At 44.2% G+C, this 24,339-nt stretch overlaps 1 protein-coding gene across 1 annotated transcript; it reads right to left on the bottom strand.

The window, feature by feature from the left end:
- Positions 1-22,819: 22,819 nt before the first annotated feature.
- Positions 22,820-23,980, bottom strand: SOWAHC (sosondowah ankyrin repeat domain family member C). Its single transcript, XM_068966807.1, has one exon. The coding sequence runs from the start codon at positions 23,978-23,980 to the stop codon at positions 22,820-22,822; it is 1,161 nt and encodes a 386-aa protein (XP_068822908.1).
- Positions 23,981-24,339: the final 359 nt, after the last annotated feature.

Genomic DNA, 24,339 nt, shown 5'->3' with positions numbered 1-24,339 from the left:
CCTCACAACAGTCAGAATGGCCATCATCAAAAAATCTACAAACAATAAATACCAGAGAGGGTGTGGAAAAGGGTAATCCTCCTACACTGTTGGTGGAAATGTACACTGATATAGCCACTATGGAGAGCAGTGTGGACGTTCCTTAAGAAGCTAAAAACAGAACTGTCATATGACCTTGCATATGACCTTGGACTGCAAGGAGATCAAACCAGTCAATCCTAAAGGAAATCAATCCTGAATATTCATTGGAAGGACTGGTGCTGAAGCTGAAACTCCAATACCTTGGCCACCTGATGAGAAGAACTGACTTATTGGAAAAGAACCTGATGCTGGGAAAGATTGAAGGCAGAAGAAGGGGATGACAGAGGATGGATGAGAAGGTTGGATGGCATCACTGACTTGATGGACATGAGTTTGAACAAGCTCTGGGAGTTGGTGATGGACAGGGAAGCCTGGTGTGCTGCAGTCCACGGGTTCACAAAGAGTCAGACACGACTAAGCGACTGAACTGAACTGATGAGCTTACAATTCTACTCCTTGGCATATATCCTAAGAAAATCATAATTCAAAAAGACACATGTAACCCAGTGGTTATTGCAGCACTTTTTACAATAGATAGGACATGGAAGCAACCTAAACGTCCATCAACAGATAAATAGATAGAGATGTGGTACACATATATAATGGAATATTACTCAGCTATAAAAGGAATGAAATCGGGTCATTTGCAGTTATGTGGGTGGACCTAGAGTCTGTCATACAGAGTGAAGTAAGGAAGAGAAAAAGAAATATCATATATTAATGCATATATGTGGAAATCTAGAAAATGGTACAGGGAACCTATTTGCAAGGCAGGGATAGAGACAGTGACATAGCGACAGGACATGCGGACGCAGTGGGAGAAGGGTAGGGTGGGGCGAACTGGGAGAGCAGCACTGCCATTCATACAATACCACGTGTAAAACAGCCACTGGGAAGCTGCTGTACCGGTACAGCACAGGGGGCTCAGCCTGGTGCTCTGTGATGACCTGGGGAGGGCAGGGGGAGGGGAGTCCATGAGGGAGGGGATACGTGCACACATATAGCTGATTCACTTTGCTGTTTAGCAGGAACGAACAACATTGTGAAGCAATTTTACTCCGATAAGAAAAATAATAAATAAAACTATCTAAAAGTTGTAAATCAACTATGCTTCAATTTTTTTTAAAAAGAGGAAAAAAAGAAAATACATTCCATGTAATTAAATAACAAAATAATTAGCACATACAAAATAAAAGCAGACAGCTCTGGGGGGAAGAAGACGAGTTTAATAGAAAGTATGAGAATATGATTGCATACTTAAGTGAAGGAGGCTTACAAGTGTAAACTGATTGGCTAAATGGGGAAGACAGGAAATACCCATTTTTAATGGTTAGTGGTCAGTCGCCAGTTTCAGAAACCAGAAGAGGGGGACCCTCGGCCGTTCGCAGGCCTCATGAGTATTAGGAGGCAGCTGCAGGCCAGGCTTTGAGGAAAGTCCCGGAAACCACTAACAAAGGATCCTGGAGCCACCCAATCTATCCACTGGGAAGGCAGGCCACACATCACAGAGATGCCAGGCAAGCACTCAGCCCTAGGACCCATGAGGTCCCAAACAAACCTGCTCATCGATGTCAATGGAGGAAAGAGAAATTGTGAGAGTCACACAACCACACAGCAAGGAGAATAAACGCAGACCTCATAGCAACAACATGGATGGATCTTCCAAGTGCTATAGAGCAAACAGTCAGACACAAGGAGTACCTAGTGTATAATTCCCCTTTAAAAATGTACAACATTGTCAACAGGAACCTAGGCCATTAAGAGTCAGGAGCGAGTCACCCTTGTGAGGAGGGCAGGGTGGAAGGTGGTGGGAGACAGTTTTCTAGGGCTGGTATTGTTCTGTGTCTCACTCTGGGTGCCCCTTAAATAGCTGGGATGAGTTTGTTTAAAAGTCATCATTATATACATAGAATCGTGCACTTTCTACATGTATTTTCTATACTCCCACACAGAAGGTTGGATTTTAAAGTTCCTGCCTCAGCGGTGGACCCAGAACCCCATTGCTACAGCCCCATCCATGCCAGGATGGAGGCTTGCACTCAACTCTAGCATCCCGAGGCTGAGGACCACACTGGGGATCTGCTCCTGGGAAACTGCAGGGCCAGCCTGACTGTGGATGACAGAGCAGTGCAGCCTGCACCTCGCTCTGATCTTCCCAACCTGCCATCGGCAGTGTAGAAGCCAGTCTACATCAAGTTCCCAGATTTGCCAGTCTGAGAGGTGTGGCTGTGAGTAGCAGAAAAGTGAGGTTCTGACAGGGTGGGAATGGAGATGTGCGACCTGCCACAGACCAGACCACTCCCCATCTGCCTGCTGGTGCTCCTGCTGGGGGGCCTCTTCTGTGCAAGGACATGTTTTATCACTTAGATCCTTATCATGAATGAGTTCAGTGAGAAGGGAAGTGCCGTGATACAGAAGACCAAAGAACACCTGTCTTTCTCGTTCTTTTCTCCTTTGGACAACATTCCAAACATGCAGAGAAGTATAGTAAATGTCCAGTCATCACTTGGCTTTATCATATTTTAAATCTTGCTGTGTTTGACTTTGAAAATAAACTTAAGGTTGCCAGAGGGAAGGGATAGTTAGGGAGTGTGGGAAGGTCAGGTACACTCAGCTATATTAAAAACAGATAACCAACAAGGACCTACTGTACAGCACAGGGAATTCTGCTCAGTGTTATGTGCCAGCCTGGATGGGGAGATAGGCGTTTGGGGGAGAATGGATACATGTGTATGTATGGCTGAGTCCTTTTGCTGTTCACCTGCAACTATCACAACTTTGTGAACTGGCTATACCTTAATACAAAATAAAAAGTTTAAAGTTTGAAAAAAAAATCTTGCTGTGCTTGATTCAGATCTTTTTAAAAACAAAACAAAACTCCACAGACACAGTTAAGTTTTCCCACTTCATTTTCCTTTTCCCTACTTGTAATGCAAGGAGATCCAACCAGTCCATCCTAAAGGAGATCAGTCCTGAGTGTTCACTGGAAGGACTGATGTTGAAGCTGTAACTCCAATGCTTTGGCCACCTGGTGTGAAGAGCTGACTCATTTGAAAAGACCCTGATGCTGGGAAAGATTGAGGGCAGGAGGAGAAGGGGGTGACAGAGGATGAGATGGCTAGATGGCATCACCGACTCAATGGACATGGGTTTGGGTGGACTCTGGGAGTTGGTGATGGACAGGGAGGACTGGCGTGCTGCGGTTCACAGGGTCGCAAAGAGTTGGACATGACTGAGCGACTGAAATGAACTGAATGATCAGATTACGTTTGATATACATCACCCTATGCTTTTTCCCATGAACAGTATGAAAAGGCAAAATGATAGGATACTGAAAGAGAAATTCCCCAGGTCGGTAAGTGCCCAATATGCTACTGGAGATCAGTGGAGAAATAACTCCAGAAAGAATGAAGGGATGGAGCCAAAGCAAAAACAACACCCAGTTGTGGATGGGACTGGTGATAGAAGCAAGGTCCGATGCTGTAAAGAACAACATTGCATAGGAACCTGGAATGTTAGGTCCATGAATAAAGGCAAATTGGAAGTAGTCAAACAGGAGATAGCAAGAGTGAGCGTCGACATTCTAGGAATCAGCAAACTAAAAAGGACTGGAATGGGAGAATTTAACTCAGATGACCATTATATCTACTACTGTGGGCAAGAATCCCTTAGAAGAAATGGAGTAGCCATCATAGTCAATAAAAGAGTGTGAAATGCAGTACTTGGATGCAATCACAAAAAGGACAGAATGATCTCTGTTCATTTCCAAGGCAAACCATTCAATATCATGGTAATCCAAGCCTACGCCCCAACCAGCTGAAGAAGCTGACGTTGAATGGTTCTATGAAGACCTACAAGGCCTTTTAGAACTAACACCTAAAAAAGATGTCCTTTTCATTATAGGGGACTGGAATGCAAACGTAGGAAGTCAAGAAACACCTGGAGTAACAGGCAAATTTGGCTTTGGAGTACGAAATGAAGCAGGGCAAAGGCTAATAGAGTTTTGCCAAGAGAACGCACTGGTCATAGAAAACACCCTCTTCCAACAACACATGAGAAGACTCTACACATGGACATCACCAGATGGTCAACACTGAAATCAGATTGATTATATTCTTTGCAGCCAAAGATGGAGAAACTCTATACAGTCAGCAAAAACAAGACCAGGAGCTGACTGTGGCTCAGATCATGAACTCCTTACTGCCAAATTCAGACTTAAATTGAAGAAAGTAGGGAAAACCACCAGACCATTCAGGTATGACCTAAATCAAATCCCTTATGATTATACAGTGGAAGTGAGAAATAGATTTAAGGGACTAGATCTATACACAGAGTGGCTGATGAACTATGGATGGAGGTTCATGACATTGTATGGGAGACAGGGACAAGACCATTCCCATGGAAAAGAAATGCAAAACAGCAAAATGGCTGTCTGGGGAGGCCTTACAAATACCTGTGAAAAGAAAAGCCAAAAGCAAAAGGAGAAAAGGAAAGATATAAGCATCTGAATGCAGAGTTCCAAAGAATAGCAAGGAGAGATAAGAAAGCCTTCCTCAATGATCAATGCAAAGAAATAGAGGAAAACAACAGAATGGGAAAGACTAGAGATCTCTTCAAGAAAATCAGAGATACCAAGGGAACATTTCACGCAAAGATGGGCTCGATAAAGGACAGAAATGGTATGGACTTAACAGAAGCAGAAGATATTAAGAAGAGGTGGCAAGAATACATAGAAGAACTGTACAAAAAAGATCTTCACGACCCGGATAATCACGACTCAATGTCCACATCGTGGATACCACGATGGTGTGATCACTCACCTAGAGCCAGACATCCTGGAATGTGAAGTCAAGTGGGCCTTAGAAAGCATCACTATGAACAAAGCTAGTGGAGGTGATGGAATTCCAGTTGAGCTATTTCAAATCCTAAAAGATGATGCTGTGAAAGTGCTACACTCAATATGCCAGCAAATTTGGAAAACTCAGCAGTGGATATAGGACTGGAAAAAGTCACTTTTCATTCCAATCCCAAAGAAAGGCAATGCCAAAGAATGCTCAAACTACAGCACAATTGCACTCATCTCACATGCTAGTAATGTAATGCTCAAAATTCTCCAAGCCATGCTTCAGCAATACATGAACTGTGAACTTCCTGATGTTCAAGCTGGTTTTAATAAAGGCAGAGGAACCAGAGATCCAATTGCCAACATCTGCTGGATCATGGAAAAAGCAAGAGAGTTCCAGAAAAGCATCTATTTCTGCTTTATTGACTACGACAAAGCCTTTGGCTATGTGGATCACAATCAACTGTGGAAAATTCTGAAAGAGATGGGAATAGCAGACCACCTGATCTGCCTCTTGAGATATCTGTATGCAGGTGAGGAAGCAACAGTTAGAACTGGACATGGAACAACAGACTGGTTCCAAATAGGAAAAGGAGTATGTCAAGGCTGTATATTGTCACCCTGCTTATTTAACTTATATGCAGAGTACATCATGAGAAACGGTGGGCTGGAAGAAGCACAAGCTGGAATCAAGATTGCCGGGAGAAATATCACTAACCTCAGATATGCAGATGACACCACCCTTATGGCAGAAAGTGAAGAGGAACTAAAGAGCCTCTTGATGAAAGTGAAAGAGGAGAGTGAAAAAGTTGGCTTAAAGCTCAACATTCAGAAAACGAAGATCATGGCATCCGGTCCCAACACTTCATGGGAAATAGATGGGGAAACACTGGAAACAGTGGCAGACGTTATTTTTTGGGGCTCTCAAATCAGTGCAGATGGTGATTGCAGCCATGAAATTAAAAGATGTTTACTCCTTGGAAGGAAAGTTATGACCAACCTAGATAGCATATTCAAAAGCTGAGACATTACTTTGCCAGCAAAGGTCCATCTAGTCAAGGCTATGGTTTTTCCAGCGGTCACGTATGGATGTGAGAGTTGGACTGTGAAGAAAGCTGAGCACCGAAGAATTGATGCTTTTGAACTGTGGTGTTGGAGAAGACTGTTGAGAGTCCCCTGGACTGCAAGGAAATCCAATCAGTCCATCCTAAAGGAGATCAGTCTTGGTGTTCATTGGAAGGACCGATGCTGAAGCTGAAACTCTAATACTTTGGCCACCTCATGTGAAGAGTTGACTCATTTGTAAAAACTCTGATGCTGGGAGGGATTGGGGGCAGGAGGAGAAGGGGACGACAGAGGATGAGATGGCTGGATGGCATCACCGACTCGATGGACATGGGTTTGTGTAAACTCTGGGAGATGGTGATGGACAAGGAGGCCTGGCGTGCTGCAGTTCACGGGGTCACACAGAGTCAGACATGACTGAGCGACTGAACTGAACTGATGCTTTTCCCTAATTCTAGAAGAGGACAACAGCCTGGTTTGGTGAGAAAAGAAGGAAAAGGAACTGCTGCCTAATTCTACTTGCTATATATTTAGTACTTTACTTAATATTTTAAACCATCCTAGTGACCAATCATTTGAATCTCAAAACCACTAAGTGTTGCTATATGTCCACCTGAAACAATTACAATATCATTAATCAGCTATACTCCAATACATAATAAAAAGATAATAAAATAAACCATTAAGTGTGATGGGCTGTACATATGGGATTTATCACCCAATTTATGGATGAACTACTGAAACTCAAAAATACATAGCTGCATAAGTCTGAATGGCAAGTAGATGGTAGAGCAATCTTCAGCTGTAAAGAAATAGTAGTCACTTTAAAGGAGAAAAGAATGTGTTTTCCATGAGTCAATTATATCTATGTATTTTAAAATACTAAAAGCAATACTAATTTCAGGTGAGATCAACATGAATGGATGAAAACTCTGAATTCTAAGATGTTGCATGTGCGATTGATGTCTATTTAGCAAACTCAAATCAGGCTGACAAACGTCTGTTTCAACACAGGTCCTGGGGTTAGTGAACACAGACAGTGACCTGCAGCTAGGTTTGTGGAGCATGACAAGAAGCATACATGTTACAGAAGTTTCTAATTAAAATGACCTCAAGGTTTAGGAGTTAGGAATGCTCTCTTCAACATCCTACACTAGGGGCAGAATTAGCCTCGAATGAAAGGCACATGGTGCTGGTTTAACGTTCACCCCCTCACCCCTATAGCAGCATGTCCCTTAAATACTCCTCTGTTTTGTTCACCTGCTTCATAATTAGTCAAAGGCTTAATTTCAACACTGCCTACACCTGAAGAGTCCTGGGTACAAGCAAGAGGCAGCAGGAGGTGCAGGAAGCCAGTGTGTGCAGAGGGTCACATGGTCCAGAGTCAGTTATCCTCTCTGCAGAGGTGGGGGTGGGTAGGGGGAGCCCACCTCCAGGAACACCCCTGATGGCTTGTGGTGGCTTCAGTATGCAGTGGGCAAGAGGGCTGAACACATACATCATAGCCCAGAATGCTGTTAGACTAACGAAAGCAACTGATTCAGCGAGATACATCTCCTGAAGACATAAATGCAGCCTGTTACCATCCTGCTCAAGACACTCTCCAGAATCTGTGGGTGACCCCCTCGACTCCAATTCAGAGCAAGACGTCCCAACCTGCTGCCACATGCCTCTCTCTCACTAACTCTCCCTGCAGCATCCCCAGGGAAGCTTCCCACAAAACAATTGTGTATGATAGGCTGAACCATGGCGGTATTTTCCTCTTAGCCTCAGACCCCTTCCTTGCTCCCACGGTCTCCTTTGAACACTTTGACCTTCCCTTCCAGAGCCGGAAGACTAATAGGGGACACCAAGCCCTACCGTGCACACAGGGTAACCATCATATTTCTGTAGAATTCAATGAGCCCCATGACAACACAGGAGATGATGGTCTGGTCCCTCCCTGGGGCCCTGGTGAGCACTGTATGCTGTCCATACCCCACCGCAGGTTCTCTGGGTCCTCCCTCCCTTGTCCTTTTCTCTCCCCACCCCTAACTTACTAAAGAAGGAATTTTTAGGAGACTGATTTTGTTTTGAAGGTCATTTTCCAGTTTTTTCCAGGAACCACAACAGATTTCCTGGGCTGGGGATCCAGCAAAGAGACTGAGAACCCCCAGGGAATTTGATTTTGGGGGCCAGTGGGATTTGATTATAGAAATTCCACAGGACTGGGGAAACAGACTCTTGGAGGGCACAAACAAAACCTTGTGTGCACCAGGAGACAGGAAGAAGGAGCAGTGTCCCCACAAGAGACTGAGTTAGACTTGCCTGTGACTGTCAAGGAGTCTCCAGCGGAGGCATGGATCAACAGTTTGGCCTCAGGCCAACAACAGGAAGGGAACACAGCACCCATCAACAGAAAATTGGATTAAAGATTTACTGAGCATGGCCCTACCCATCAGAACAAGATCCAGTTTCCCCCACAGTCAGTCTCTCGCATCAGGAAGCTTCCATAAGCCTTTTATCCTTATTCATCAGAGGGTAGACAGAATGAAAACCATAATCACAGAAAACTAACCAAACTGATCACATGGACCACAGCCTTGTCTAACTCAATGAAACTATGAGCCATGCTGTGCAGGGCCACCCAAGAAAGACAGGTCATGGTGGAGAGTTTTGACAAAATGTGGTCCACTGGAGAAGGGAATGGCAAACCACTTCAGCTGATCACATGGACCACAGCCTGTCTAACTCAATGAAACTATGAGCCATGCTGCATAGGGCCACCCAAGACAGACGGGTCATGGTAGAGAGTTTTGACAAAATGTGGTCCACTGGAGAAGGGAATGGCAAACCACTTCAGTATTCTTGCCTTGAGAACCCCATGAACATTATGAGAAGGCAAAAAGATAGGACACTGAAAGATGATCTCTCCAGGCTGGTAGGTGCCCAATATACTACTGGAGAAGAGTGGAGAAATAAATCCAGAGAGAATGAAGAGATGGAGAGCCAAAGCAAAAACAACACCCAGTTGAGGATGTGACTGGTGATGAAAGTAAAGTCCAATGCTGTAAAGAACAATATTGCATAGCAACCTGGAATGTTAGGTCCATGAATCAAGGCAAATTAGAAGTGGTCAAACAGGAGATGGCAAGAGCAAACCGACATTTTAGGAATCAGTGAACTAAGATGGACTGGAATGGGTGAATTTAATTCAGATGACCATTATATCTACTACTGTGGGCAAGAATCCCTTAGAAGAAATGGAGTAGCCCTCATAGTCAACAAAAGAATCCAAAATGCAGTACTTGGGTGCAATCTTAAAGATGACAGAATGATCTCTGTTCGTTTCCAAGGCAAACCATTCAGTATCACAGTAATCCAAGTCTATGCTCCAACCAGTAATGCTGAAGAAGCTGAAGTTGAATGGTTCTATGAGGACCTACAAGACCTTCTAGAATTAACACCAAAAAAGATGTACTTTTCATCATAGGAGACTGGAATGCAAAAGTAGGAAGTAAAGAGATACCTGGAGTAACAGGCAAGTTTGGTCTTGAGGTACAAAATGAAGCAGGGCAAAGGCTAACACAGTTTTGCCAAAAGAACACACTGGTCATAGCAAACATCCTCTTCCAACAACACAAGAGACGACTCTACACATGGACATCACCAGATGATCAATACTGACATGAGATGATTGATTATATTGATTGATTGAGAAGCTCTATACCATCAGCAAAAACAAGACTGGGAGCTGACTGTGGCTCAGATCATGAACTCCTTTATGCAAAATTCAGACTTAAATTGAAGAAAGTAGGGAAAACCACTAGACCATTCAGGTATGATCTAAATCAAATCCCTTACCATTATACAGTGGAAGTGAGAAATCGATTCAAGGGATTAGATCTGACAGACAGAGTGCCTGAAGAACTATGGACAGAGGTTCTTGACATTGTACAGGAAGCAGTGATCAAGACCATCCCCAAGAAAAATGCAAAAAGGCAAAATAGTTGTCTGAGGAGACCTTACAAATAGCTGAGGGAAGAAGAGAAGTTAAAGGCAAAGGAGAAAAGGAAAAATACCCATCTGAATGCAGAGTTCCAAAGAATAGCAAGGAGAGATAAGAAAGCCTTCCTCAATGATCAATGCAAAGAAATAGAGGAAAACAACAGAATGGGAAAGACTAGAGATCTCTTCAAGAAAATCAGAGATACCAAGGGAACATTTCATGCAAAGATGGGCTCAATTAAGGACAGAAATGGCATGGACCTAACAGAAGCAGAAGATGTTAAGAAGAGTTGGCAAGAATAACAGGAGAATGATACAAAAAAGATCTTCATGACCCAGATAATCACGATGGTGTGATCACTCACCTAGAGCCAGACATCCTGGAATGTGAAGTCAAGTGGGCCTTAGAAAGCATCACTATGAACAAAGCTAGTGGAGGTGATGAAATTCCAGTTGAGATATTTCAAATCCTAAAAGATGATGCTGTGAAAGTGCTGCACTCAATAGGTCAGCAAATTTTGAAAACTCACCAGCGGCTACAGGACAGGAAAAGGTCAGTTTTCATTCCAATCCCTAAGAAAGGCAATGCCAAAGAATTTTCAAACTACTACACAATTACACTCATCTCACATGCTAGTAAAGTAATGCTCAAAATTCTCCAAGCCAGGCTTCAACAATATTGAACCGTGAACTTCCAGATGTTCAAGCTGGTTTTAGAAAAGGCAGAGGGACCAGAGATTCAATTGCCAACATCTGCTGGATCATGGAAAAAGCAAGAGAGTTCCAGAAAAGCATCTATTTCTGCTTTATTGACTACGACAAAGCCTTTGACTGTGTGGATCACAATCAACTGTGGAAAATTCTGAAAGAGATAGGAATACCAGGCCACCTGACTTGCCTCCTGAGAAATCTATATGCAGGTCAAGAAGCAAGTTAGAACCGCACATGAAACAACAGATTGGTTCCAAATTGGGAAAGGAATACATCAAGGCTGTATATTGTCACCTGGCTTATTTAACTTATATGCAGAGTACATCATGAGAAACGCTGGGTTGGAAGAAGCACAAGCTGGAATCAAGACTGCCGGGAGAAATATCACTAACCTCAGATATGCAGATGACACCACTCTTATGGCAGAAAGAAAAGAACTAAAGAGCCTCTTGATGAAAGTGAAAGAGGAGAACAAAAAAGCTAACTAAAAACTCAACATTCAAAAAACTAAGATCTTGGCATCCAGTCCCATCACTTCATGGCAAATAGATGGGGAATCAATGGGAACAGTGAAAGACTATTTTTGGGGGCTCCAAACTCACTGCAGATGGTGACTGCAGTCTTGAAATTAAAAGATCCTTGCTCCTTGGAAGAAAAGCTATGAAGAAAAGACAGAATATTAAAAAGCAGAGCCATTGCTGACAAAAGTCTGTATAGCCAAAGCTATGATTTTTCCAGTAGTCATGTATGGATGTGAGAGCTGGACTGTAAAAAAGCTGAGCACTGAAGAATTAATGTTTTTGAACTGTGGTGTTGAAGACTCTTGAGAATCCCTTGGACTGCAAGGAGATCCAACCCCAGTCATTCTAAAGGAAATCAGTCCTGAATATTCATTGGAGGGACTGATACTGAAGCTGAAACTCCAATACTTTGGCCATCTGATGAGAAAAACTAACACATTGGAAAAGACCCTGATGCTGGGAAAGATTGAAGGCAGAAGGGGATGACAGAGGACGAGATGGTTGGATGGCATCACTGACTCAATGGACATGAGTTTGAGCAAGGTCTGGGAGTTGGTGATGGACAGGGAAGCCTGGCATGCTGCAGTCAATGGGGTTGCAAAGTCAGACATGACTAAGCGACTGAACTGAACTGAACTCCCAGGTTTTTCATAGAGGAATGCACCATTTTCTAGTGGTCATTATGGTTTCACATGTTCCCTCTCCTGGAAGGACCCTTCCAAGGAACAGGCATTGGGTGCCGGGGTCCAGCCCTGGTGGATCCAGGGTGATTTGAAGGTGGGGACGGAGTCGGCGTCTTTGGAAAAATACGTATTTAATCACAGATATAGAGATATTAGAAATGGATAGTGTAGTAGGAAGATCAGTGGAGAAAGAGGCTGAATAACTTGGATTACGTGGAATAGCATCCATGCTCCAGATGGGAATTCAGCCAGAAAAACGGTAGCAAGAAGCAACATGGGGGAATCAGTCTTTCCGGAAACTGATCCGATTTCTTTATTTTTGGGTTTGCTTATATACCTTTTGTTACACATAGGGATGAATACAGAGTCACGCAGGGGTCAGCAGTCCTGACCTTTATCAAAATCAGATGCTTCACATAAATGTATAAAAAAGGTACATCATCTTCTGGCCATGAGTAAGACCTGCTGACATTTTATGATTCTTTCTTTCTGATAACCAAAAAACTTATTTCTTCCAAGGGTGTTTTTTCTTAAACCAGGCACCACCCTCCAAATAAAGTTACATTCCTATAGGGTGAGGGTGTAGTGAGTTACAATCAAGAAAGGAATTTATTTAACCCAAGGTTAACATGATTAGTCTTAAAGGTTAATACTTATATGCTTAAAGGTTAATACTTATTTCTCCTATATGTTAGTTATATTCATTATAAGGGTAGGGAACATGGAGATTTAGCAGCAAACATCAGCCCAACAAATGAAAATCCTTTCACCAATGTTCCCCTTAAGATCTATTTAGTCGTAAGATATGATAAAATTACATTTTTACATAGCAAGGACACAGTGATTTATAACAAAGTACAGTGATCTATTACAAAAGAGAAAATCCATTAACTCAAAAAGTCTAGTATTGCTAACATCAAACTACTATATTTCCTTTGCTATATTCCAAATACATTGATTAATATATTCCCAGGTGCCTAAGGATATGGAGGCCTGGCGGCAATCATTGACTCAACAAGAAGAAAAAGTCCTATGCTAATTAAGACTCTCAAAATACTCCAAAACTCTGTGCTGTTTATGGTTGAGAGGTAGTAAACAATCATGTGGTAGTGGCAGCAGTATGGATAATCCTGTCACACAAGCTAGTCTGTCAGCAGAGAGGTTTGACCTGAGACATCCTTGTCCCACCCAGAGCAGGGAATTAGCAGCAATTATTGACACAACAAATGAAAAAACCCTTCACCAATATAATTCCTAACCAACACATTATACTAATAATTTCTAACTCTCCAAAAGATTTTGCCTTTAGAAAGTCTAAAACATCTTGTGCCTCTCAGATTTGGAGGCTGTAAACAATCACATGTGGCCGGACGAACCTATACAGGCGGGCTAGATAACCTTAAGAGGAGTCCGTAAGCTGAAACACTCTTGTCACGCCCAGGAATTTTTGTTGCCTTGGAGCTGCATCTCCGAGAGAAACGGTTATGGGGGAGAGCCCCCCGTAAAGTCAGAGGTGTAGGTGAGAGCATAAAACAGACTCTGGTTTGGGGGTTAGATGCTCGGGAACAGGGGGTTTCCTGAGGCTTGATCACGCCTTTGCGTATGCCAAGCCTCCTCCCTCATGACCTTTGCCATGGGCGGAGTTCCTCACGCTGGCCCCCGGCAATTGGGTAAAACCTTGCGGAAGATAATTGGGGTGGGGGAGGGTGGCTTTTTGGAACCAAATCTCTGCAGGCACACACGAGGCTCATCACCTAGCAGCTCTCCTGCAGCACCGCTCGGCACAGGTCTGAGAAAAGAAGAGCTCAAGTTGTATCCTCTTCTTAGGGATCCAAAAGTTGTGTGCAAAGTAAAGATGGTGGGGGACCAGGTGTCCAGAAGAGCCCTTCGTTCCTCAGTCTTCACGTTCAGGATGAATGGGCGAGGTGAAGGCATGCGCCTGAGAACAGAGAGGTGGCCAGAAACCCACAGCTCCAAGAGCTAGGGGCGCACAACGCCCAGGCAAGCAGCAGCAAACTGTCACACTGGTCAGGGTTGGGGACGGAGGCAGGGACGAGGCAGCGACAGGAAAGTGATACCACTGCCTGCATAGCTCAGAGAAGAGTGCCAGGCTTGGAAGGAGCCTAGCGCTGGTGACTAGTGGCCCAAGGTGAGCGTGGAGAGCAACGGGCCATGGTCAGGAGGCTGCAGAAACCCTGGAGGCCGGCATGCACAGGGGCTCGCAGGCTGGAAGCCCAACACCAGCTTACCCTCGCTTCTTCAGTATCTGCATTAGGTATAACCCAGTAAAACATGGATAAATCATTTTAAGTCAAGGAGAGAGGCCAGCCTGAATTAAGGAAAAGTCAAATACCCAAAAGTATAGAAGAAAGCGTTAGCTGGAGTTCTGATGGGGATGCAAATAGAAGAGAAATTAGTAGTTTTTACTTTTCACCCTATCTGTTTCAAGCTACCCATGAGCATACATTTTTTAAAATAGAAAAATAGTAAGTAAAACTAGGCATTTTTGTTCATTTGAAGTTCATGCATAATTTATTGGGTATCAAAATTGTAGCAAGTGACTTGGTTTTTTAAGAGAAATTGTGAATAATGGAGCAAATATCCTTTGAGATTCTGTTCTTAACTCACGCATCACACTTTGTAGTGGAGCAAATGTAAGCTTCTGCATATTCTGAAATGAGATTCCAAAATTCAGAATTCAGTTCAGTTCAGTCGCTCAGTCATGTCCGACTCTTTGCGACCCCATGAATCACAGCACGCCAGGCCTTCCAGTCCATCACCAACTCCCGGAGTTCACTTAAACTCATGTCCATCGAGTCAATGATGCCATCCAGCCATCTCATCCTCTGTCGTCCCCTTCTTCTCCTGCCCCCAATCCCTCCCAGCATCAGAGTCTTTTCCAATGAGTCAACTCTTCGCATGAGGTGGCCAAAGTATTGGAGTTTCAGCTTTAGCATCAGTCGTGAGTTATAATTTTACTGTAAGGAAAGTGAATGCCGAGCTGCTGGTTTTCCTCCAGGTCCCCCTGGAATCCCAGGACTACGAAGGACGGTAACCTTCCAGTAAAGTTCAAGTGCTCAGACAAGTGGGTGGAGGTTGCGGCCGGAGGAGAAATATTACCACACCCTACACAGTGAAGCAACCCCACCATCTGAGCTAAGGAGATGCCCTTTTTCCAGCCCAGATGAATTCTATCCTAGGTGAGATGAAGAAAACCAAACACCTAAAAGTCCAGTTCTATTCTTATCCCTGCACAGGAACGGTGTTAGGTGTACAAGTCAAGTCTGTCTCCCCGACTAGTGCTTATTGGTGATCTGTCGGGTCTCTTCCTCCACAGGGACTGTACATACTCTGCACCACTGGGTGGTAGCCCTGCCTCTGTGCTCCCAGAGAAATGGCACAGCTAGTGGTTGCCGCGCAGCCTGGGGGCCCAGCTACTGGAGTTCAAGGCCAGGTTCTGCTGCCAACTTGCTTCGTGAACTTGGGCAAGTAGCCAGTTTCTGCCACTGACTGCTCATCAACAAAACAGAGATGCCAGAGTTGAGTGGGGGAGGGAGGTGGGAGAATTAAACAGCTTATTTTTATAACGTGCTTAAAACCTTGCCTGGTTTACACAGTCATCCTCCTAGCAGCTGCTGCTGCTGCTGCTAAGTCGCTTCAGTCGTGTCCGACTCTGTGCGACCCCATAGACGGTAGCCCACCAGACTCCCCGTCCCTGGGATTCTCCAGGCAAGAACACTGGAGTGGGTTGCCATTTCCTTCTCCAACGCATGAAAGTGAAAAGTGAAAGTGAAGTTGCTCAGCCGTATCCAACTCTTCAAGACGCCATGGACTGCAGCCTACCATGCTCCTCCATTCATGGGATTTTCCAGGCAAGAGTACTAGAGTGGGGTGCCATTGCCTTCTCCACCTCCTAGCAGAATGAATGGCTTTTACGCAAAGAACACCCTCAGCCAGGAGTCACTCCCCTCTGTGCAAGTTGGGCTGCCAACTGCAACCAAGTAACTGCCTTGTGAATGTAAGCTCATCACAGACTGAATGTTTGTGTCCCTCAGAATTCACGCTGAAAGCCAGACCCCAAGGCGATACTGTGAGGAGGCAGGATCTTTTGGAGGGCTTCATCTCATGATGGGATTAGTGCCCTTGACAGCCCCTGTGCTAAGACACCAGAGGGACAAGGGGAGCACACAGCCGCCAGTAACCAGGAAGCAGGCCCTCACTGGACACCAAGATGCTGAGGTCTTGATTTTGCACTGCCAGCCTCCATAACCATGAGAAAAGAGCTTTTGTTGTTTAAAAGCCACCTATCTATGGGATGCTCTTTCATCAGCCCAAACAGACTAAGACAAAGATGATCACATTCATCAATGTTGGAGGGACTTCCCTGGTGGTCCAGTGGTTGGGAATCCACTTTCCAAGGTGGAGGACGCAGGTTTGATCCCTGGTCAGAAAACAAAGATTCCACATGCCTTGGGGCAACAAAGCCCAAGCACCACAACTAGAGACCCTGAGCACTGCAAACTAAGACCCAATGCAGCCAAAAATAAGTAAATATTAAAAAAAAAAAAAAAACCACTAGAAACTTCTGGACAAATCTCAAGGATTCTCAGTTATATTTCTAGAATATTTAGCTCAACATTTCTTAGCGAACCAGAATATTCTAACAGGTACTTCCAGGTTCTTTGATAGAACAGCATATAACATTTGTTTTCAAAAACACAAAACATAATATTTAACTTCATTCTAACCCAGCCAAATGTGGGCTGAAGCTTTGGTCAGTGAGTGGTCTGGAGCAATGTTTCTCAACACAGCATCAACACAGGGGTGCTTTAAAATGATGTTTCACCTTTTCTGGTCCTCATGTAGCCCCTGACCAGTTATTTTCAAAGGCTGAGTGTTCTACTTCATGGGACAGATTCAGTTCAGTTCAGTCGCTCAGTCGTGTCCGACTCGTTGCTTAAAACGATTATTAGAAAGCTCTCTAAGCTGAACTAAACTTCATCTCCCTGTTCTCTTGCTTTTGTGGCTTCAAGGACAAGTAGTCATTTGTATGCATGATAATACATAGACTATTTAAAGCCATTTAAAGCAGATTCTCCTAGGGATTATGTACTTGAATAAACTTGTAAGTAAAACTTCTTATAATCAAATTTACTGTTGAAAATCTCTTAAATTGCTTACAAAGTAAAATCCTAATAAAGCCGATTCCACCTACAGGATTGAAATAGGTTGTTCTTTGGGCTGGGCTACAGATGGAGTGGTTGGCTGGCAGTGGAGTCACGTTGTAGGAAAAATTCTTACCTTTATTCAATTGGAATGAAAGCATATTATTGAAATTATCCATGTAATGCAACATTATGAAAAATTTCCTTAGCGTTTCCATTAAAACAAAACACATGTTGTGTACCTTCAACATGTCAGGCCTCGTGCCAGTGGGGGCACCTGTCACACATTCCCCAATAAATATGGTAAAGGGGTTAGTTGCTTAGTCGTGTCCGACTCTTTGCGATCCCGTGGACGTAGTTCACCAGGTTCCTCTGTCCATGGAATTTTCCAGGCAAGTATACTGGAATGAGTTGCCATTTCCTCCTCCAGGAGATCTTCCCGACCCAGAGATCAAACCCAGGTCTCCTGCATTGCAGGCAGATTTTTTATCCTCTGAGCCACCGCGGGAAGCATAAATATGGAAAGTGGACACTTTATTATAAACTGAATGGGGAAGCCCCTTCCTGGGACAAAACTGACATTTAAAGAGAAGATTAAGGAGAAAAAAGTTTGGTTACATGAAAACAATATTCTTCACAGGAAAAAAACCCGATAATGATGCAAACAACTGCTGCCATATCTTGAAAAACAGGTTCACAAAGGGTCACTTTCTAGCCCTCAAATTGTAACTATGTGACTCATCACTGAAGGAACAATGGTTTGCAGCAAATTCCCAGAGTACTTTCAGGATTAATTTAAAAGAAACTAAATATTAATTAAACTAAATACCATATATTTAGCGAAATAAAAAATATCTTTCACTAGGAAAAATTACAGATATGTTCACAGGAACTCATCAATGAGCCCTTTTAAGATACACACTTCTAAGGAAAGAAGTTATTCTAGAAATAGAAACCTTGTATTATACGTTGTCACAAAACATCAGCAACAACACTAAGTTCCAGCAGCAGTGGTAGCAGGATCTTCCTACAGGGAGCTATGAGCAAGTTGACAGCAAGGATTCACGACACTTTGTATCTGCTGAACTTCCTCAAAACAAAGATCAAGGCAACCTTGATGAGGAAATTAATTAATTAATGTCCAATGCTTGATGGATATTGAAGAGAATGGAAAAAGGCATTCCCTTCTTTCTTAAGCTTCTGTCTGGGTATGAAGGGTTTATGGTAGCTGGTTTGTGCAAGAGTCATAGTTTTTTTTTTTTAATTAATTTTTGAGTATAATTGATTTACAATGTTAGTTTCAAGTGTACCCCAAAGTGATTCAGTTATACATACACATGTATCCCGTATTTTAGATTCTTTCCCCATATGGGCCACTGCAGAGCATTGAGCAGAGTTCCCTGTGCTATAGAATAGGTTCTTACTATCTGTTTTATATATAGTAGTGTGTTTATGTCAATCCCAATCTCCCAATTTATTCTTCCCCTTTTCCCCTTTGGTAACCATAAATTTGTTTTCTACATCTGTCTCTGTTTTATAAATAGGTCCATCTGTACCACTTTTAAGATTCCACATACAAGTGACAGCATATATTTATCTTTCTCTGAATTACTTCATTCAGTATGATAATCTCCAGGTCCAACCATGTTGCTGCAAATGGCATTATTTCACTCCTTCAATGGCTGAGTAATATCCCATTGCATATATATACCATATCTTCTTTATCCATTCCTCTGCCGATGGACATTTATGTTGCTTCCATGTCCTGGCTATTGTAAACAGTGCTGCTATGAACACTGGAGTACATTATCCTTTCAAACCATGTTCTTCTCTGGATATGTGCCCAGTGGTGGGATTGTAGGATCATATGGTAGCTCTATTTTTAAGTTTTTTATGGAACCTCCATCCTGGCTGGAAGGTACACTGCCACCAGCAGTGTAGGAGGGCTTCCTTTTCTCCACACGCTTTCCAGTATTTGCTTGTGGATTTTTTAATGATGGCCATTCTGACTGGTGTGAGGTGACACCTCATTGTGGTTTTGATTTACATTTCTCTAATAATTAGTGACAGTGAGCATCTTTTCATATGCTTTTTGGCCATCTGTATGTCTTCCATCCATTTTTTATTGTTTTATATATATGTGTGTGTATATATATATATACATATATTGAGCTGCATGAGCCATACGTTATGTTTTAGAAACTAATCCCTGTTGGTCCCTTTGTTCGAATTTTTTAAGGTAAAGGTATGACCCTCTCCTCTAGCTGAATCCTCCACCACTCATGCCCAACCAGAGCACTTTGGCCAAAACCTAGCAATTCAAAGTGCAGAAGAGATAAATGCTGTGGAAGAGCACTGAGTCTTGAGGTCCTCTTGCCATTGCTTTGTGCTGAACAGCACCAACTTTCATCCCCTCACCTGTAATTAGGGATATATGGGCAGTGACTTAAGGGACAGAAAAAGAACAGATGGAAACTTAAAGAAGCACTGTATGAAATGTAAAACACCATAAAATTACAAAAGATAAAAGACTACAGCAATTTAGACAATTCAGAGGGAAAATCTAGTGTGAATCTTTTATTCTGACAAAACAAACTTCATAGATTTTACTTTCTGAACTCCCAAAGTTTCATTTATTTGAAAAATAAGAGACAAGCCCTTCTGGATGCCAAGATTTCAGACATGAATAAAATAGCACCATATGTTCAGGTTGGATAAGCCAGCTGCACTTTATACACCATAACAGTAAAGGGGGCTGTGACAGACTCATTAGTCTCCACTGCAACTGGAAGAAGCACATGGACATACCTGGATTTCCTAACCAGTTTCATCTCAACAACCTCTGAGTTACTGACATACATATTTCCATTAATGGTAGGCATAACTCCACAAATACCAAACTATATAAATCACTTGCTTTTCATAAATCTCAATTTGGAACTTTAAAAAAAAAAAGAGGAACAGAGTTAAGCAGCTGAAAATGCTGTACTTACTGCACACAAGTACCTCATGACAAGGAATGCTAGAAATTGTTCCCCCAGGAATGATTTTTCAAACTTTAAAGTACATTTTATCAGAAAAGTTAAAATCTTTAAAGTGAAAAGCAAGTTAGGCATTGATTCAGTTTCTAAAGATCTAGCAAATTATAGATTTTCTGCAATTAGGTACTAACAACAACCCACTCCAGAACTCTTGCCTGGAAAATTCCATGGACAGAGGAGCCTGGCGGGCAACAGTCCATGGGGTTGTAACAGTCAGACACGCCTGAGTGACTAAACCAACCATACACATTTAGGTATTAACACTGTTCAGGAGAACGCAGAGCTGGTTCTGCAGTGTTTTTTTGGCTCACTTCAGCTTCACACGTCTGTAAGCCTAAGACTTGGTGACAAATTACAACTTATCCTGTACTAGATAGGAACCTATTTTTAATTTATACAAAAGTAGATTTTCACCTAAATGTATGGATAACAGTGCTTCTCAAATGTACATAGCCCACTTCCGTAATCCTAAAACAAAACTAAAGGCACATGAATGGACAATACTTTGTTTTATATGAATACTTTTCATTAGCCTTTAAACAAATTCAACTACTATCTAGAGAGGTGTGACCAATTTGTTACAAATTTCTACAATTTGGGAAATTAAAGATTTAAGAACTCTCTAAACACTGCAGTTGTGTATTGTGTATTGGTTCATTCACTCTGAAAGCTGTGAACTCACTCCGTCATCTCCGTAGGCTGCAAAATGCATGTTTCACGAACTGTCTTTTTCTTCTTACAAGGAAAAGACCAAGGGAGAAGGAGTTTTTGGAATTAGATATCTCTCAAATTGCTTTGAATCCTGTTACAAGTGAATTTAATATGTTTCTGAATTAAATTGAACAGTAATTATAAAGATATTCACCCTAGTATATCTTAATGAAATGTAATTAAGTACACTTAAGTCTTTAATTGCAATGACTGATATTTTTCACTTATATATAAAAGGATTCAATAGCAGCATTTAAATATAGCAAATGTCCCATCTATTATCTTTCTTTTTTTTATAAAGTGCTATTTTTAACTGGGTAGATTTACTAGCCAGCTTCCCAATACCTTCACTCTATGTCTCTAATAGACTCAAAGAAACATGAAAACTAAAAAGATTTAGTATTTTAAACATTTGCAAAACACGGCTACAAAGTATTGAGATTATGAATGAATTTCATTAGAAAACAAAAAGTGTACCTTATGTGAGAATCATTAAGTTGATTTAATAATTACTTCATAGAAGCATCAGCTAATATTTACATCAATTTTTGCTCATCACCTAAACCAGAAAACAGCTTCTGTAGGCAATTCAACTCTAAGCACAAAGAGGGTCATATCAAGTACAGCCAATGGTTGTATAAGCCCTGGAACAAAAACTCCAAAAAATTCAGACTTTTACAAGAGCAAAACAAGTTTGTGAGAATAAGAACCAGAGGCAATTATTTTCCTAGAAGTACCATAAGTTGTTACAAGTGTTTTCTTAAAAACTTGTGTAGTTACTAAAGTGAAAGTTGCTCAGTCGAGTCTGACTCTTTGAGACCCCATGGATTATACAGTCCACAGAATTCTCCAGGCCAGAATAGTGGAGTGGGGTAGCCTTTCCCTTCTCCAGGGGATCTTTCCAACCCAGGGATCAAACCCAGGTCTCTGGCATTGCAGGTGGATTCTTCAACAGTTGAGCCACAAGGGAAGCCCAAGAATACTGGAGGGGGTAACCTATCCCTTCTCCAGTGAATCTTCCCCACCCAGGAACCAAACTGGGGCTTCCTCATTGCAGGTGGATTTTTTACCAACTGAGCTATCAGGGAAGCCCTGTAGTTATTAATAATGTACCTTAATACTGAGTGCAGGGGTATTAGAGATAGTTAAGAGGAAACCACCCAACAGATTAACTCAGAAGTGAACGTTGCCCATATCTTCAGTTCAGTAGTTAAAGCTGAAACAGCTTTTGAAGAGTTGAACACAACTTACAAGTAGGGTACCAACAGAATTCCCAATTGTATTCACATTATTCCCTAATTAGTATTTGTGCATGTAAACTCTGACCTGGCCATCAGTAGTATCTTAAAGCAAATGAAATTAGTAAAAACAGACGGCGGTGTGTAGTTTTGTTTACACTTACAAATACTATCAGTTATTACTACTTGCATGTCTTGCTGCTCTTGGAAGAGTGCAAAGTGAAAGTGAGAGTCGCTCATACGTATCCGACTCTTCGGGACCCCATGGACTATAAGGTCCACGGAATTCTCCAGGCCAGAATACTGGAGTGGGTAGCCTTTCCCTTCTCCAGGGGGATCTGCCCAACCCAGGGATCGAACCCTGGTCTTCTGCATTGCAGTTGGATTCTTTACCAGCTGAGCCACAAAGGGAAGCTCTTGGAAGAGTAACCACTTTTAAAAAGATACTGTAAAGTGCAATATTCCTTACTTTGCATGGCATCCGGCAATGTTTAAATCAAAGGAAGCTGCAATCATCAACTCTGCACCGGATGTAGATACATTACTAGTTCTCCAAAACATCGACTCCAGGGCAGAGAGGCTACAGGGGGCAGGGGGCCAAGGTCAAGGTTGGAGGAATCACTTGGAAAGCCACGGCAGCCACATTGCTGGGGAGACCCCTCGGATTAAGAACGCAGCCTTCAGCGTCTTTTCTGGTCTCACTTGCTTGTCTACACCTAGTATCCTATTCCTGACGACAAACAAATCTCAGAACTTTCTAAAAGAAATGATTTTTACCCAAATACATTGGACTTGGGTCTCAATTTGAAAGAGGACGAGTGGCCTTTAAGAGATCGGTCCTCTTCCTCGTCCTCCCCCTCCTCCAGAGGCTGCTCTGGGTCTCTGAAAGAGGGTGTGGTGTGGATGATCTGGGTTCGGAAGCGGATTTTGTTGAGTCTGGGTTTCATCCGACCACTAGAGCTGCCTGAGGCTTTGCGATTCGGCTCCTTCGCTTTGCCCGCAGTCAACCCCTCGGCCAGGTGGTGGTGATGGTCCCCGCTGTCCTCCAGAGCGTGGGAGAGCCTGCCAGAGATGAGGTGCGAGGGCAGCACCCTCGAGAGCCTCCAGCGCCCTCCCCCGCTGCTCGCCGCGCTCTCGCCTTCGTCCTCGTCCAGGGCTCCCACCAGCGTCCGGATCTCCTCGGCGGTGCTCGGGCTCAGGTACTGCGACGCTTTCCTGCCGCTGTAATCGCGAACGTCCACATCCGCGTCGTAGGCCCCGACCAGCAGCTTCACCACCTCCACGTGCCCGTGCATGGCCGCCAGATGCAGCGCGGTGTAGCCGCCGCTCGTGCGCGCGTTGATGTTCACCGGCAGCCGGTGCTGGCCCGCGAAGCGTACCAGCAGGGCCAGCAGCTCCTGCCGGCCGTGCTTGGCTGCCCAATGCAGGCAGGTAAAACCGGTGATGAAGTCGCGCTTGGCCAGCAGCCCAGGCTCACAGGCCAGCAGCCCCTCCAGGCTGTCCCAGCGGCCGTCGGCGGCTGACAGCATCCACGCGTGCTCCAGCGGGTCCAGCGTCAGCGAGCCCGCGCCCTCCTCCTCGGCCGCCGCGCCGTCCGCGCCCCCGGGGCCGCGCCGCAGCTGAGGGGAGCCTCCTGCAGCTGGGTCCCGGGGCGCGGTGCGACCCGGCCGCGGCGTGGGGGGCGCATCGACCAGCGCTTCGGGCCGCGCACCTTCCCCCACCGGGCCACCGCGGGGTCGCCTTCCGAGCGACGCACTCGGGGTGCCTTCCACAGGGTCGAAGGGGTCCGCGCGGTCTCCCGCCGCGTCCTCTGGCTCCTTGGGGCGGCCGCGGACGCTGGCGCGCTGTTCGGGCGACCCGCCCAGGGCGCCCCCAACCGGCTGCTCCAGCTCGGCCTGCCGATCCTGAGCCCTGCACTCGGCGGGTCCCTCCATCTCGATAGCGTACCTGGTTGACTCCGGACCTACGCGGCGGGAGCTCCGCAAGTTCCTAGCGCGCCGCAGCCGCGGGACTACCAGCCACCGCCCCCTGCCTCACCCGCGGACACGCCCCCGTCGGGAACCCACCCACTTCCGGCCTCCCCGGAGGCGGCCTTACCGCTCCCGCGGTCCCCGCCCCACTCCGCCCTACCTCTTTTGGGTCCTCGAACCGGCTGCATTCAGTGCCTTCCCTTGGACACGTCTGGCCCCACCCACTTCCGGCCCCTGCACTGGACACAATGGCCACTCCCTCCAGAGGACACGCCCCGACACGCCCACTTCCGGCCCCGTACTATCCGCAATCAGTGCTTCAG

The sequence above is a fragment of the Capricornis sumatraensis genome, chromosome 1, assembly GCF_032405125.1.
Source record: "Capricornis sumatraensis isolate serow.1 chromosome 1, serow.2, whole genome shotgun sequence".
NCBI lineage: Eukaryota > Metazoa > Chordata > Mammalia > Artiodactyla > Bovidae > Capricornis > Capricornis sumatraensis.
The sequence above is the reverse complement of the archived record's forward strand: the minus strand, read 5'-3'. Positions and strand labels throughout refer to the sequence as shown.